This window comes from Candoia aspera, chromosome 4 (genome assembly GCF_035149785.1).
Source record: "Candoia aspera isolate rCanAsp1 chromosome 4, rCanAsp1.hap2, whole genome shotgun sequence".
In the NCBI taxonomy this organism is placed as follows: Eukaryota; Metazoa; Chordata; class Lepidosauria; order Squamata; family Boidae; genus Candoia; species Candoia aspera.
The window spans coordinates 49,854,327-49,871,779 of NC_086156.1; the positions used below are offsets into that span (position 1 = coordinate 49,854,327).

General features: G+C 36.8%; 1 protein-coding gene across 1 annotated transcript in view; it reads left to right on the forward strand.

Annotated features, from left to right (window-relative positions):
* TRANK1 (tetratricopeptide repeat and ankyrin repeat containing 1) overlaps positions 1-16,924 on the forward strand; it is a 45,850-nt gene extending 28,926 nt beyond the window's left edge. The window contains exons 15-23 of the mRNA XM_063304090.1: positions 1,030-1,176; positions 2,900-3,056; positions 4,675-4,763; positions 6,142-6,245; positions 7,970-8,102; positions 9,890-10,035; positions 11,295-14,284; positions 15,211-15,309; positions 16,757-16,924. Of these exons, the coding sequence (XP_063160160.1) occupies positions 1,030-1,176; positions 2,900-3,056; positions 4,675-4,763; positions 6,142-6,245; positions 7,970-8,102; positions 9,890-10,035; positions 11,295-14,284; positions 15,211-15,309; positions 16,757-16,866 (3,975 nt within the window). The 3' untranslated portion in view covers positions 16,867-16,924. The remainder of the gene's footprint in view (positions 1-1,029; positions 1,177-2,899; positions 3,057-4,674; positions 4,764-6,141; positions 6,246-7,969; positions 8,103-9,889; positions 10,036-11,294; positions 14,285-15,210; positions 15,310-16,756) is intronic.
* The last annotated feature ends 529 nt before the right edge of the window (positions 16,925-17,453 follow it).

Sequence of the window (17,453 nt, forward strand, 5' to 3'; positions counted from 1 at the left end):
GTATTGGTACCCTGAAGTACATGTCCACTCCCCAGCCCCCCAGAGTTTCAGTCCTAAAATTTAGCAGCAAAATGGCCAAATTTTGGCAATCCTTCATTTCTTTTCCCTCCCTTCTTCCTTTTTTTCTCCATCCCCCAAATAAGAATGAAAGTTGGAAACTGCTTGAAAGCTTCAATTCCACCGTTAAGAACACTTAGTCTCAAAAAATAGGTCTGAGTTGTGCCACTAAAATTTGGCAGCAAATGTCCAAAACTCAGTGGTGTGACTTCAGTCCATTTGGGGTTGGAAGAATTTAACAATGGGAATGCAATAAGTGGCTTCCCATTCTCATTCTCGCTCTTAAGACCCTCCACCCCCCAATTAAAAATAGAGTTGAAAAATTGGCTTTACCCTTGTGACAGTATCACATAATCTGAAGGAGTCTTGAGAAGTGTGTTGCAGCCCCCAACTTTGAGGTAATTACAGCTGGATGAAATTATATCCACCGCTGCTGCCTCCTTAAAAAAGAACAACTGTACATGAAATATTTTTAAATACAGAAAACATGCAGTACTATTCTAATGGTACTTTTAAATATACCAATAATTTAATAAGTGCATTTTGTTCTTCCAACTTCAATCCCTTATAGTATGTTCTTCATTTTATCAATGTACAAATTATGTCAGATCCAGTGGGTGAATTTTAATAGTCATTCAGATATACAATAGATGTCATTGGGGATGTTCTGCTACACTGAGACTAGATGATGTTATCTACATTTGCTAGAAAACTAAATAGTTTACTCATCCCTTCAAAACTAGTGGTATAAGAATAGAAGAAGAAAAATGTTACTGCCTTCTTTCTGCTTCCTCAAATGTTCTTTATGGCAACCTGTCCATGACTTTTTATAATTAAAGAAAAGCTGAATGTTTTTAAAATAATAGCTATCTTTCAATTGTTTGTGATCCTTTCTAAACTTAATTTTTACAAATGTTTACAGGTATCTGTAATTGTTTAAATACTTTATTTTATTTTTCCTTATATTTTTAGGCTTACAAAGAATGGAAAGTAATTTCTTCTTTTATACCTCTCACCTATTTGTCTGATCAAGAAACCAAGCTGATAATTGAATTACCCTTTGAGAAAGATGTTGATGCTGAAGGAAGACTTCCATTTCTAAATCCAGAAAAGTACAAGGTGATTACCAGATTAAAGGTCAAAGGATGTCACATGGAACATCAAGACCTGTTTTTTCTCATCAGAGTGCAGGACATGCAATAATGCTCCAGAGAGACAAATTCAAATTGAATATTAGAAAAAAAAACTTCCTAATAGTAAAAATAGTTTAAAGTGGAAGCAATTGCCAAGAGATGTAATGGCTAGACAATCATATCTCTGGGATTTTTTAATTAGATTACTGCATTAAGCAGGTGGGTGGATTTGTTGGTCTATATAGCCTCTTCCAACTTTATAAGTCCTATGCCCTTTGGAACCCCCCCCCCCTCTTTTTTTTTAGCTGGTGCCTTCTGTATATCAGATCAGTCTATAGTTAAGATTCAGATAGTTTTCTCCAATGTTTAGGGATGGGGCTGAGTTAATTCCAAGCATAGAAATTAAATAATTAATATATGAAGCTGAAACTTGCGGGGACTGAACTCTGAATGAAGTATAGGAATGCAGGAAAAGATACTAAGTGGAGAGAGAATCCCTAAACTGTGAAGAAGGTAAATGTAAAGTATTGGTTTGTTTGTTTGTTTAGAGAGTTTTAGTTTGTTCTTTAAGAAAATGGGAGCCAGTTTGGTCTAGTGGTTAAGGTGCTGGACTAAAAACTAGGAGTCTGTGAGTTCCAGTCCCACCTCAGGCATGAAAGCCAGCTGGGTGATCTTGGGCCAGTCACACTCTCTCAGCCCAACCCATCTCACAGGGTTGCTGTTGTGGGGAAAATAGGAGGAGGAAGGAGTATTAGGTATGTTCGCCACCTTGAGTTATTTATAAAAAATAATAAAGGAGGGATAACAATTACAGTAGACTCAGTTAACCAGAACTCAAGCAACTCTCAAGCAACCAGCAAAAAAAAAAAAAATCTGTATCTCTCTGCTGCCATCTAGTGGGTATTAGGGTTTAATAGTAGCTCTCAAGCAACCAGAAACTACATTATCCAGCATCTACCGATCCCCATGGGTGCCGGTTTACTGAAAGTCTAAGTAAGTAAGTAAGTAAATAAATAAATGTGTATTAGAAAGTTCTTGTTCTTAGTTTACAATGTAAACTGACCTGATATACAAAAGAAAGGAATGTGAGAGGAATAAAGGAGAAATTCCATTATTAGCTCTTAGAGTCAACAATCATTCTTACAATCAGCTAGCATGAAAAGAGTGGCATGATGGAACAGCCCTTAGTATGGGTCAGCCAAAACTTTTGTGAGGAAATAATTCCTGTTTTACTTTCTTGGCTTTGCAGCCTATATAACGGTAACTGATGGGTAAAGCTAAGTACAATGAAACAGTATTTTGGATCTCCTATGTCTTTAAAAAATGGTTACATTAGAATTTAGCTGATGTTTGTTCCTTAAACTGAAAACTCATAAACACACACAACGCAGTGTAATTTCTCATTGCTTAAGAAACTTAAAACATTGGAGTGTGTTCCTCGTCTTTCCTGACCCAGTTAAAATGTCTATACACAGAATTAATCTTTGAACTTGAATCATATAATAATGTCCTGAACACACAGATCAAATGTTCTGATCATGTCTTGGCTTTCTGTGGAAATAAGTTGTCATTCCTTTTTTATAAAACATGGCAGAAAAATCAAATTAATTTTTCTGAAAAGCAGAAATCTAAATATATTTAGCTGAAAATATGTTTTTTACAATAGTCTGTTCCATATAGAACATATTCTTGAATTGTTCTTTTTTTAGATGCTTAATGGAGAGCTAAAGCAATTATATACTGCTATTACAAGAGCCAGGGTTAATCTGTGGATCTTTGATGAAAACAGTGATAGACGTGCGCCTGCATTTCAATATTTTATCAAACAAGATCTTGTTCAGGTTGTCAAAAAGGATGAAAATAAAGGTAAGTCCTATATAATTGTTTTATTAAAACTCTATACACTAGCCAGTCCCTGAACCATTCTTTGATTTTGCAAAAAATATGCAATCACTCTTGTCAATTCGTATTTAAAAGTGGCGTATTGAGAGTCAGTTCACATTTTTCATTGCCGATGGTTGACTCAGCAAGTGACAACTTCTAGTTAGTTGTGATTGATCTCAGAAGTGTTAGTCCTGCTTAGTACTTGAATGGCAATTATTCAGAATTCCAGGGCTGTTGGATAGATTGGGAAGTTGAAGAAAAAAATGTCTAAAAGAAGGTGGTGGGAAATCACTTCATCAAGAATCAGACTCAGCTCAGGAACATACTTACTCTAAGTTAAGGTTAGTTTAGTAATTTTCAAGAATTTAACTTAATAGATTTTGGTTCATGTTATCTTTTACATATTTACATGGAAACTCTGAAACCAAGCTATCACTAATTGCATCCCAAATGAGTTGTAAGGCTCATTAGAATAATGTAGTAAGTCAGGATCACAATTTTGGTGTGTGAAACTTTCTAAATGATACTAAGTTATCGCTGTTATTATCCTGAAAGCTGCTTCTATCGAGAGTATTTGTAGCTCAGGGTTGAACTGTGTGCACTGAAGATGTTGTCTAGTCTGGCAATGAAACATCTGCAAGAAAACAAGGTTCAGAGCACCAAGGACTCCACAGCTGCTTCTGTGCAAGCTCCATGGATATGTGTGTGATCTGTATAAGACATATATATATAAATGAAAACTGGAAAGATCCATATTCTTGCTATGAATGTCACAAGTTGAAGCAAGAGATAAAAATTAGTAATTTCCAGTATCAAAATCATTGATAATTAGACCTTTCCCAGAATCAGATCTAGAAGCTGTAGAATTCATTTTTGGACAACAATTCGAGCAGATGAAGATTAGGCAGCATTTTAGAATACATCCTTATATTTGTTTATAATATGAATATATTTACAGAAGAGAAATTCTCAGAAGTCAGGCTATATTATCCCCACTTTATTGTAGGTGATTAATAATTAAGGACTAAGGTTAAGAATAGAAATTCTTAGAGAAGTATCCTCATAAAAATTGGGGTTTGTATTCTTTACACGGCCAAGGCTAAGGGATATCTAATTGCATAGAATAAGCGTGATGAACGCCTACCCAAGTTTCCAACGAGACTCGCACAAGAAGCTTATGGATATCTGATTTATTACTGGATAGTATGCAAGTTCAAGAGCAAAGCTGAGAATGGCAAAAGCACCGGTCTTTCAAACAATTAAAGCTTAGACAGTTCCAATCCCTCCCCCCAGAGTCAGTAAGAGTCCACTCCCCGCAGCCTGCAGGTGTTCCTAACGGTTCCTGACGGTCTTCGGGAAAGTGTCCTTGAATCGGCAAGATAACCCAAATAGACATTCCAAAGTCTCTACATCAGCGCCTGGTACAAAAGAACAAGAGCAGCGCCCTCCCGAACAGTAACACATGTCAGCACCAGCATGGCACAGGAACATTGGAACAGGAACCATGACAATAAGACAGAACTGAGATTTTAGTACATACAGATTAAACTCATTTCTCCTCGTGTTTAAACAATTCTTCCATCCTTACCTTTCTTTTTAGATTTTGAGGATAGTATGTTTGTCAAAACATCAACTCCAGAAGAATGGATTGCACAAGGAGAATATTATGCTAAGCATCAATGTTGGAAGGTAAATTTAGAGACTTGTTTAAAAGACTTTCAGTTCAGTGAGGAATTGAAAGGAAGTACATTAAGTTGGATTCAGACCTTTTCACACGTAAAGTAAAATCAATAATGTGGTGGGACTAGTTAAGCATAAGTGACTAGACCCATTGATTTCAGTGAATCTACCCTAAATATGACTTAGTCTGGATCTATGCCATTAGTTTTGCCTTAAGAAAAAATAGAATGTATTGCAAGCAGTTTGTGAGACATTATGCTTCCATAAAACTATGCTTAGAGAATTTTAATTTTCGGGTGTAATTGTTGTTTTCCTAAACTATTTTGAAAACCATTTTTTTAAAATAAGACTAAAAAAAGCCAGCTCAAAATGCCTATGTTGTTGGGATGAGTTACTCTTTTTAATTCTGAAAGTAAGTGTTATTGGATAGTATGTTTTACTTCTCTGGTTCAAATTCTGTTCTGTTACATTTTGCACTAGTATATTGCTTAAGAAAAATTAAAATCAAAGATATAATTCAGCTCCTTGCAGACTCATAAGCAACTGCTTAGTTAAGTGCTGAATGTTTCTCTGTATCCCTGGGATACAGAAGGAGGCAATACCAAATCACTTCCACATTCTTGCCAAGAAAACTACATGGACATATCCATGAAGCCAGGAGCTGAGTCACCTTGGAGAGTTAATCTTCCTTTTTAATCACTGAATGAACTGTTGAAGGAGCTCTTGTGCAAATATTTTTGAAAAACGATTACAGGCCATTTTCCTTCTATTTTCCTTTATTTAGATATTATTAAATAATGTATTATCTGTATCTATATGTCTGTCTGCCCATTCACCCAATTTGGATGGAACCTTGTATATTCAAGTTTAAGAGAATTCATGTCCAAATACGGCAATTAACTACCTCAAGATTTGAGCCCATCTTACACGTTACTTGTCTCATCACCAGTCTCCATTGTTTGCTGTGCCTTTCGATCCCAGAACAGAGCTTCTCCTTGGCAAGCATCACATATTCCTAAGATATTCCTCCTCTTCCAAGGCATATCCTGGCTTCCCACTGAGGAAGATTTTTGTCATTACTCTGCTTTGTAAGCAGTGGAGATTATTTTCTCTCCAGAAGTGTAGTATCTAATGTCAGTGGTCTAGCTAAAAAATCAGAAACAGCTGAATCTGCCTCCTAATGATTTGTACTTAGAACTGGTCAACTAGGTCTGTTCACACAAACCATTGTATGGAAGAGTTTATCCATGAGATACACTGCATATAGGGGGGAAAAAAGGGATCTGGGTATGTATAGATTTCCTAGAGGGATTCTACTTCATACCTGCTTGAGCTACATCAGAAGATTGGGGTTTGTTGTATCTTCATATTGCAATTTTAATTTCAGGTTGCTGCAAAATGCTATCAAAAGGGAGGAGCACATGAGAAAGAGAAACTAGCTATGGCGCATGATGCTGTGCTTACAGTTCAGTCAAAGAAAATAAATTCCAAGTGAGTGTTTTTTAAAAAGGAAAAAAAAATATGTTGCAAGGTCTTACATAATGGGGGGGTGTCTTTGTGTGTGGCAATATTGAATTTACGAGAAGTGTGATTTGATTTTTCTTCCCTCAAGTATGCACACCTATCTATTCAGCATGCTCCCATTGTCTCCTTTCCTCTTCAAACATTTACTGCCTGTCTTTTCATCACTGGAGCTTTCTACAGCCTATTTTCGCTTACGAAAAGGAGCTTTAAATGTTCCCTTATCTCATGAATAAAATAATTATTGTCACTTCCAAGTAGACAGGGAAGAAGGACAGAACAGACCAGAGATTTCTGTTTGCTAGAGTGCAGAATCCTCAAAACAGTGAAAACCATTAATGGCAGACTGGAAATCTTACAGGAATGCAGAACTGGCATGGAACAGCAAAAGCTTTTGCAATATTATGTTTTCCAGATTAGGAAAGGGAAATAAGTAAGGTGAAAAATAAGATTTCCTGAGCATAAGGGTTTGAGCTGCCAGATGGAAACAATATTGAGGGTAAGCAATTCGGTGTGAGGAAAACAAGCAAATGAACATGTGGAAATTGGGATAATTGGTGGATTTTTACATCTAAGTCAGTACATTTATAACAGATCAAAGAGATATATATGACATAATAAGCCTCTACAAATAAATGGTTTAATGAAATAGTGACAAGCCCACGTGAGAGCTTGTTCTTGTCTGGTTTGTTGACATCTTGTGTCTGGTCTCAGGCAATACTGAGAGACGTTTTTTCACTGCAGGGCTAAATTTCCAGATTGCCTATTTGGTAAGGTGGAAATTGCTTGAAAAATGATTTATAGAGAACCCGTGTTGCTTGTATGAGTAACGTTGAGCAAGAGTAGTATTAATCATGCCAATAGCTCTTCTTGCTCTTCTGGGTACTTTACAATTTGGTAGTAAGAAATTGATTTTTTTTCTTCTGTCCATCTTCCCTGTTTATCAAAGGCATTATTTTTCCTCAGAAAAAAATCCCTTAACATTTCATACCAAACCCTTTCAGGTAAAATAAAGGTGGGTGGGATCAGAATGATATAAGAAGTCATAGTATTGTGATGGAACGTCCACCCTATTTGCATGTATGCTACTATGAGACATGCACACCCCAAACACAGCTTGCAGTTTCATCATTCTGACAAAAGTGGCATGTTCCTATGGATGTCTTTGCTGCAGTCCAGTGCACACTTACCTGGAGATAAGCATTATAATACTCTATCTGGGTAACTTCTGAGTCAGTATAAACATGATCATGTAACTGCATCTTCTTCCTTTTATATGGATGAGATGGACTGTATATACTGTAGCTTAATTGCAAGCAGATAATTTATCTTTAATGACACAACAACTTTAAGTAAAAATTAGAGCACTCCAACAAGGCTACTGCCTTCATGGCTTAGGACCACCAGGGTGGAAGTGAAAGATCTTCCACCCCTTTGTTCCCTTTCTGTCCCCAGAAATTTTCCATTTCTGAAAGAGATAGCTGTGGAGAATGGTAAGAAAAGAGACTCCATGTCTGATTTTCCCCGGGAGCCATAGGATTGGAGACAAACTACATTTCTTGCCAATGTGAAAATGAACTATTAATGGGCTCTTTATTTCAACCAAGGAATTTTTAAATCTCACGGAGGGAATAAAGTATCTTTAGTCAGTTTGCACCCAACTTTTAAAATGTATGTTTGTTTTTTATTAACAGGGAGAAGCAGATGGAGTACCTACATCTGGCTAAAACCTACCTGGAATGTGGTGAGCCAAATTTGGCTCTTAAATGCCTGTTTCATGCCAAAGAATACCAGCTTTGTGCAAAACTTTATGAAAAATTAGGAAAGGTAAATGCAGATGATCCTCTGATTTCTTTATTAAAGATTAGGAGGTGGATGTCCTATTGCATAGGTAGGATTTTCTATTTCTTAACTGTTGTCTTTGAAGACAGTAAGAAATCCAGACCAACGAATGAAGACAGGTATATGGATTAGATCTAGCCTAAAGAAAATGGATTTTGATTCATATAACAACTTCTGTTTTGTTCCATAGACCCACTTTCTGCCTCTAAATATGCTCTGGAAGATTCCCAAATTCTCCAGATCAGATTTAAGGGGAAGTGTGCTAGGAACAGGAGAGAGGGGTTTGGTTTTATTAATGGATGGCATTGTGTCAAAGGACAGTTGTTAGAACTGCACTGCTGGAACAAGCCATGACACTTCTTACTCTAGCACTTTGTTTTGCACAGTGAACAACTAGATGCCTCTGGAGTGCTTGCAAGCTGGAGAGGGAGACATACCCTTCTCCTCCCATTGTTCCCTACAACTGGTATTTGTAGGCATATTGCCTCAACCCAGAGGAACACTGATTTTTTTTTAAAAATTAATAGCCAATGAAAGATTTACCCTCTCTGAATTTATGTAGTCCTTTTTTTAGTCTTCCAACTCAGAGGCCATCATTGTATCTTGTATTAATGTAAATACCACAGGTTAATTATCTGCTCTGTAAAGAAGCACTTTCTTTTGTATATTCTAAATCTCCTTCCAATCAGTTTAACTGGATGACTCTTGGTCATAGTGTTTTGAGAGAGGGAGAAAAATGTTCTTCTTCCTTTTCATCATGCCAACCATGATTTTGTACAGTTCAGTAACGTCTACCCTAACTGCCTTTTTTCCCAAGCTAAGGAGTCTCAAATGTTATAGCCATTTCTCATAAGACTGATAATTTTGGTTGCTCTCTTCAGCATTTTTTCCAGTTTTATTACACCATTTTTCAAAAATGGTGATCAGAACTGTATACAGTATTCCCATACAAACGTTCTGTAGATTTTTATAAGGTAATCATAATATTGGCAAAGTTTTATTTTCCTTTCCTTTCCTAGTGATCTCTAGCACAGAGCTTGCATTTTCCACAGCAACCACATACTGAGTCAATGTTTTCATTGTGCTAGTCGTTATGACTCCAGGGTCCTTTCCCTAGTCCATCTCTGTTAGAGGCTTTTGCCCCAATACATATTATTTTATACTTACTGTACTTAAATTGAAGCACATCTACTATTTGGTTGACAATTCATTCGGCTTGAGAAGATTTTTTGGAGCTCTTCAGAATCATATCTGATTTTCACAAACTGAATGGTTTCATATCTTCCACAAACTTGGCCAGCTCATTGCTTTATGAACAATGTTAAAAAGCACTGGTCTCAACAGAGATTTTTGAAGGACTCTACTTCTTACTTCTCAGTTTTCTCCACTGAAGAAAATACTTCTATATTTCTGTTCCTTATTTTCTGTTTTTTAACCAGTTTAACCAGTAAGCCATAAAATGATATATCCTTTTATCCAGTCATTGCAAAGTTTACCTAAGAGCATTGATGTTGAACACTGTCAAAGGCTTTTTGAGAATCCAAGTATACAATATTGATATGGTCACCTACACAAATGTGACTCTAGATACTCTTAAAAAACTAGAAAGTTGGTAAGGCTGGATTTACCATTTCAGTCTCCATGCTGATTTTCCTGCAATAAGGGTTGTTCCTCTATGTGCTGCTTTTTTTTTTTTTGCTTCATTATAGCAAACCTGGTTTTTTTATTGCTAACAATTGTGTGTACATAAAACATGCATTATTATCATACAGATGAAAGAGGCAGCACATTTGTATAAGAGATGCCAGTGCTACAAGGATGCATCCAGGTGTTTTGAACAGATCCAGGAGTTTGATCTAGCACTTAAAATGTATTGCCATGATGAACGGTATGAAGAAGCAGCAAAATCTGTTGAAAGGTCTGTATTTGTACAAAGTTGTAACTTACAGTCTATATTTCCACTTTTGAAAAGCCTGTAGCTCTGAAATCCTTGGGTTAAAAATTCCGACTACCATATCTGGGCTGCAAAAATCCAGGTGTAGTTCCATTTATTCTCATCTATTTCCAACGTATACTGCTTTTTTCACATTCAGCTGCCAACTTTCACTCCATATTTACACAAAACATTCTATAATTGAAGCTTATTCACTTTATCATATGCTTTCTGTAAATCAACACACATACAACTATCTCACATCCATTTCTGAGTGACTGGATGATGAGCAAAAATCTGGCTGTGCCCATTCCTGCCTGACATGAGCTTCACATCCCTTCACACATGTTGTTTATCATCACCTTTTACTCTTTCTATGAGAATTCTGCCAAACAATTTCCCAGATCTCTTAAAATACAGTTCTCTAAAATATATTTCCAGTATTCCCTCACTTCAGTTCTTTCCAAACAATTTCATCATTTTTATTCTTAATTCTGTGCACTCTGCTGGAGGCTCCTTGTTCAGTGCTTTTCACCTATCAAAATACACACACACACACATATACATATACTCTATTATATATTATTTTCATCAAAATCATGCTGCATTTTCTCTTCCTCTTTTAACCTTACCTGTTCCATGCCCTCTTTGTACTACATGGTTTGAAATTGTCTTCTCACTTTACATATTATACAGTATCTTTCTCTCATTCTGTTTTTGCAGCAGTCATTCTCTTACATGCATTTCATTCTCATCCACAGTCTTTTTCACTTCATCATTTAAACAAGCATCCTTTTTGATACTTCCGATTAATATAATTCCACACTCTTCTATGGCATTTTGTAACGTAAGTCTTTTTTTTTATTTATTCCATGCAGCTTCTACATCCTCTTTCTTATGTCCATTTTCCATTCATTCTGTTGGAAGATTAATCTGTTTTTTGATACTTTTCATAAAGGATTCATACTTTCTCCTGCAGTATCTCCTGCAGTATTTCTTTCATTTCTTTCCTCTTTTTTTTTTCCATAGCCAGTTTTCCCAAGTTCTACCCATGACATTATTCAATACATTACATTAATATTAGCACTTCAAGGCATGTACCTAATGCAACTTTTCTTTTAAAATTAGGTGCTTTTTCATACGCAAAATTATGATATTTCTTCCCTCTCGTCTACTGTTGTGCTGAAATTTGTATAATTAGTTCAGTTTGTGATTGACTTTCATGAATAATGTAACTGTTTCAGATATGAGAAAATACTACAAAAAGAAAATCAGCCAGCTTTCAAACTATCATACACAGCAGACCAGTTTTATTTGGAAGCTGCTGCAAAATGCCTGCGTGGAAATAACATCAGCAAAATGATGGAGATGCTCTCTCACCTGGACACGGAAGATCAGCTTGCATTCTTAAAAGCACACAAACACATTCATGAAGCAGCTGATCTGTTGAAAAGAGAAGGCAGAGATGAGGAAGCTGCAAAACTTATGAAACAGCATGGCTTTTTCTTAGAAGCAGCAAAACTCACTAACCAAATGGACTTCCAAGCATCCTGTTTGCTTGCTGCAGCCCGCCTTAGTGTAGCAGGCTTTGTTAAGCTTGGGGATGTAAAGGCCATTTTGAGTGACTCCTTAGAACTGTTTGAGCAGACAAACCAGAAATCTGGGAGTGCTGAGGCCATCTATTTGATGGGTGTCATAACAAAAGACTTTGCTAAATTGAAGGTAGCCTTTGATACGTTTGTACATATGAATCACAGTGCTGGGGCTGTAGAAGCTTTGTTTCAAGCCACACGTTGTGAAACAGAAAATGAAGCCATCTTGCAAATGACTGTTCGTGGGATTGAGGTTCTTCTGAAACTGGTCAAAGCTTTCCAAAAAGCAGGCACTAATGCTGAGAGAGAAATGGTGAAGTCATGTAATGAATATTTTGGGATTATACCAATAGATGGAAAATTTTGTCAAGTTTCCCCAAAAGAAGCAGGATGCATTCTAGAGTTTTTGCCTGAAGATAATACAGTAAGAGAAAATAAAACAAGTGACCAGGTCAAGGTAAGCTTGAAAGAAGTGAAAACTCTGCTGAATAAGCATTTATTAAATAGGCTAATGGCCATTATTCGCCATTTGTTTGAACTGAGCTTTCCCAGTATTTGCATGAAATTCACTGCAGGCTTGAAATGTGAGGATGGAACCTGTAAAGATTTTCATAAAGTTCTGGCACGTTATGAAATAAAATCTATATTTCAGTGTAAAATGCACTTGGCTGCAATAAATGGGCTACTGCTAGAAGCAGAACAATTGTTCTCAAAAGATTTGTTTCATGAATCCAGTGACATCGATGAACTGTTGACAGCTGATAAATATGCATTGTGCAAGTCTCTTATTAATACCGTATTTCCGAAACACTTTCATCTGAGAATGGTTTCTGAGAATCCACTGACCTGTAGAGAAATCCTGAGTTATGAAGTTACCAGTTCTTGCAATACAGTACTGAGAGAATGCATCAAGTTTGAGTTTAAAAATGAAACTGCCGGAAACAGAAGAGAATCCACTGATCTGTGGCTAAGGGCAATGCAAGTCTTTGCTCTGACATCTTGTTATCACACGGAGTTTGAGAGGCTTCTTTTTAAAGAAGAAGATGAATATAACAAAGAATTAGAAGACAGCAGGAAAGGAAGATCCAAAGGAATAGAAGGCAAACATGGTATGCTGATGCCTGACAAATACGCACAAAATGCTGTAGGCACCCACTTGTGTTTTATTCGACTCCTACAGAATTCAATGGATCAGCTCTACGTTCATAGAAATCTTGAGCAATGCAGATGGCTGTTTTACCGTTTCATGAACGTCTTGGTGAAGAGACGCATCCATCCTTTGATTCCAAGCATAGGAAATACAGTGACTTTGCTGGAATTTCAGTTTGTTTTGGGATGTGCCACACTGATGCGCCTCTGCAAAAACATGACTCTTTGTCTGCCCGAGAGCTATATTGCCCTGTTCCACTACTGGGATTTTTTATTCACGAGGGGAGTTCGACGTAATTACATATTTTCTATTATACAGGAATATAAGCCAGAGGACCCAAAGCAAGCCGTATGGAAATTTAAAATGCATCTCAAGCATTTAGCCAATGTTTTGTGTGGATATGAACATGAACATTTCAATGTTCTCCAGGATGCTTTTTGTGACCCTGATTTCATCATGTCAGGGGAAGCCGAGCGAACAGTGGTGCTTTGCTTAGTTATGTTAGTAAATGCTGATCAAGTGCTTAGTAGGAAGCATAAAGATATATTAGCTGAGCAATTTCCTACCATTAAGGAATGCCTTAGAGAAATGAAAAACAAGTGTCCTTCCAAAGTCCCTGAAAGATTGTTTAAGACTGTGAATTTGATGAGTGAAGCATCTAATGTTAATGAAGTTGTTGAAGGACTCAAGGAGCTGCTGTTTTGCCGAGATAAAGAATTTTTAGCTGATTGTTCTTGGAGGTGGGATCCTAGAAGTGCAAGGGATAACAAAGAAGTCAGAGGTATTTATTATGAAGTTGCCGACTTGGACAGGTTTGCATATCGCAGTCAGGCAGATTATTTTGAAGATCCAGAAATTGATCTTGAAAAAGATATTGATGCTGAGGACAGGGAAGATCCATTAAACAGTATAGCATCAAAGCGGCAGCGGAAAGCTTCTGCCAAGAAAAAGTTGCAGTGCCTTTTCCTATTTGTGCGTTGTTGTGTTTGGTGGAAAAGGATTTCGGGTCCAAAGCCAGAGTCCTTGGAAATGGCATTAGGGATCTTTAAAAAAGCAGACATTGACTCAACACAGTGTGATCTCTGTGGGGTCAAATTTCTCCCAAGTCCCGCAAACTTTGTTTCTCAGGTAGAACATACAGAAGAACTACTGAAAGAAATAGTGTCTCCAACAGAAACTGATTGGGAGGAGGTGATGGAAATAAATCAAAAAGTTGCTGCTGGAACAACTTGTGAAAGCCATGTTACCTTGGTTGGCCATAAAAATAAAGTAAGTTCCTACAGGAGATACTTTGAGTTTTTCAAAAATGAGATGGAACCATTGATCTGTAAAGGGATAAATATAGTGGAAAGGATCGGAGAAAATGCCTGCATCAGAGGTGACTTTGGATCTAAGGAACATTCTGAGTTAGTACAAAGAAAAATCCAAAGTACTATTAAAAAGATTTCGGATACAGTGGAAGACATCTACAAGAGAAAAGCATGGGCTGATGGTAAGCATTTTAATTGTTTCTATTTCTCTCATCAAGAAGGTTTATTTCTTTCAGACTAAGTACAAAAATTGCAATCTAAGATTTATCAACATTTAGTTAAGGGATCTAAATATTCTAACTGTTACAGGGAAACTTCACTAGGTCATTTTCATCCATTCCAGTAACTGTTCAAACTGAGTTTCAAGTCAGATGCCTGTCCAGTTGTAAGTCAATAAGTTCTTCCCATCCTAATTAATTGACTTAACCCCTACCCCCACCCTGGTGCTCCCATGTATATCAATTGTTGTAATAACCTGAAGTAATTATTCCTATAAGTGAAAGGTAGAAAATCCATAGCCGTTCGGATGTTTTTGGATTAAAGCTCCCATTAGCCCTAGCTAGCATATCTAATGAGCAGGTTATTTTTAATATTCCAATAGAAAAGAATATTAATATTATATTAAATTTATATTTTATATCTATATAACATGTATTTTATTTATATAATTTTATATTAATATACAGTATATATATACATCTTTATATTAATAATATTAACAGTAATATATATTAAATAATATACACGTAATAAACTCATATATTGAATATTATATTAAATTACATAATACTAATTTTTAAATGTTACTACATTACATTTATATGCCACTTTTCCTTTTGGAGTTCAATGTAGTATATATGGGGCTTCCCCCTCTTTGGGTTCCCACAACAACCACCACCTTGTAAGATAGATTAGAGTGAGAGATAGTGACTGGCTCAAAGTCAACTAGTGAATGTCAGTGACTGAAGTTGGAATGGAACCTGGATCTCCTGGGTCAGAAGCAATAATATCTGAAAAGCCAAAGGTTTTCCCCATCTCTGCTATAAATGTCACATATTAGCATTCTTATCCTCATTGTTCTAATTTGTTGCGCTGATTTGTATTTTAGCTAAGGAAATCATTTCCAAGTTGGCTACCAATCTGAATTCCAATTTAGATGGTGCCATAAAGTTGCTGGAGAAAATGGAATCCTATACAAGGGAGGAAGGTACATTTTTTTCTTCAATTGTATATGCAGTGCTTTGCTTGCAGTCCTGATGGGAGTGCTATCTGTGCATGCACAGACAACCTGAGAAAGCTTTTGAAGCAGCAGCATAAATCTTCTAGCAGATGTACCTGCCTAAATACTTTGAGGAAGGGTGTTTTCTGAGCATTGTTCTTCATAACTACTGTATAATATTAAACCTGTTAAAATAGAGACCTTTCCTTTGTATTGATTGCCCTAAATAGACTCAGTTAAAGTATTATATTCTTTTGTATCTGGTAGATATGACATCATCACATAGTGGTCTTGCTTTACATTGTTTTTGATTGAACCTTTTTAGTCAGCCATGAAGCTTTTCATTTCGTGTGTTGACTCATCAGTGGAAAAAATAAGGGCTGTGTGGAGACCATCTGATCTGCTTAAGGGGCAGACCCAAGGCTAGGAGAATAACTTGCTTTATTCCAAGGCATTATAGGGATTTTTATCACCTTTTTTGTTTCAGAAGAACAAACTCAGTTTTTAGTAGATTATTTGCTTGATGCCAAGTATGCACTTCAGGGGCTAGTTTCTATTTTCTGTTCTTTAACTGAGAAAAGGGAGCCTAGCCATTATAATGTAGCCAAAACATTTTCTTTCACTGCTTCCTCCTTTCAGGCCTTCTGAACAAAGCTTCCATAGGACCAAACCTACATCAGGTCAGCATAGATCTTCCATCACAAGATCATGCAAGCCCTATTTTCCACTTCCATAAAGAGTGGGGACAGATTTATTCTTTCCCTACAGAGAAGTGTCATTTTTACCCAGAACAGCTATCTTGACATTCCCTTGCTCATCCTTTCTGACAGTAATGGCCCCTGTATCTCCCAGGGACTGCAACCCTTTTCTGAATCTGGCACAATTGATCATAGGCCTCTCATGCTAACTCTTAGCAACCACTCAGACTACATGCGTCCCAGTTTCCACTAATCCTCCATGCTCTGGATTAGTTGACTGAGACACACATTTGCCTCAGCCTCTCCAACTAGCCCTGTGTTGCCCAGGCAGTGCCTGACAGGCCTGTTTCATTATCTTGCCATCCATTCAAGATAATTGGTTTTAAGATGACAGATGGTAGACGGATGGTACAATCAGTCTGATTGGGGGATCCAAGGGAAATCTGATTGCTTGGTTCTCTGTGAGATGGGAATGAGCTCTGTGAAGAAAGACCCAGTGATTTCCCCCCAAAATGTAAACTCATATGTAGAAAGGAGGCCCCTCATTCCTGAATGAGGTGATTTAAGAAGTGCAAGTTTTACTCCATTTGTTACTGTTTAATGTACATGTATTGAAAAAGGGTGGCTGGCAGAATGAAGACAGAAGCTACCCATTCTATTACAATTTCAAACATGGTTGTATTATCACAAAGGTTTTTTTTCCAACTTGAACAGTTTCTTCTCTTCTTTTAAACTAGAATTTGACCATGACGAATACTTAGACAATGAAGTAGAAGAAAAGATAACTTTCAGAGAACTGCATGCCAAAAAGCCTTCAAAAAAGAATGGAAAAATTAAAAGGAAATAAGCTTTAAAATTCCACAGTTAATATTTTCTTTTAACTTGGATTACATTTTATGTACTTTTAAGAAATTAAATAGAAAGAAATGAAGTAGAAAAGTACACAAAGAAATGGATGTGAATACAGCCAAATTTTTCCCATCTCAAGAAAGAAGGTTAGAAGCTAGCTTACAGTAATTAACACTGATTTTAAACACGGAAAACTGAATTTTGGTGAGTCTGTTCCTCTATGGACCGAACAGTGTATTTGACCAAGGGACCAGAGTCTCTGCTGGAAACCAAAAGCAGAGGAAAAGTTCTTAGTTCTTTATCTGCGTATCACTTTCCATCTGCAAATTCTACCCCTTACAATGTTCTTAATATCTGCTGCCTTAGAAGTGGGGGGGACCCTGCCTCCATGCTGCTCCTCAGTTTCAAACTATATCCTGCCCCTGCAGCTGTTGATGGTTTGACAGTGTTGCAGGTCCAGAAACTGTCCAGTGCCTACATAACAGCTTACATTTCTGCATTCCTTTCTTCACGAAAATCTTTTTTTTAAAAAAAACACCTTTCATCTCTTCCTACCAGCTGGGCTGCAGAAAGACTCAGCAAGAA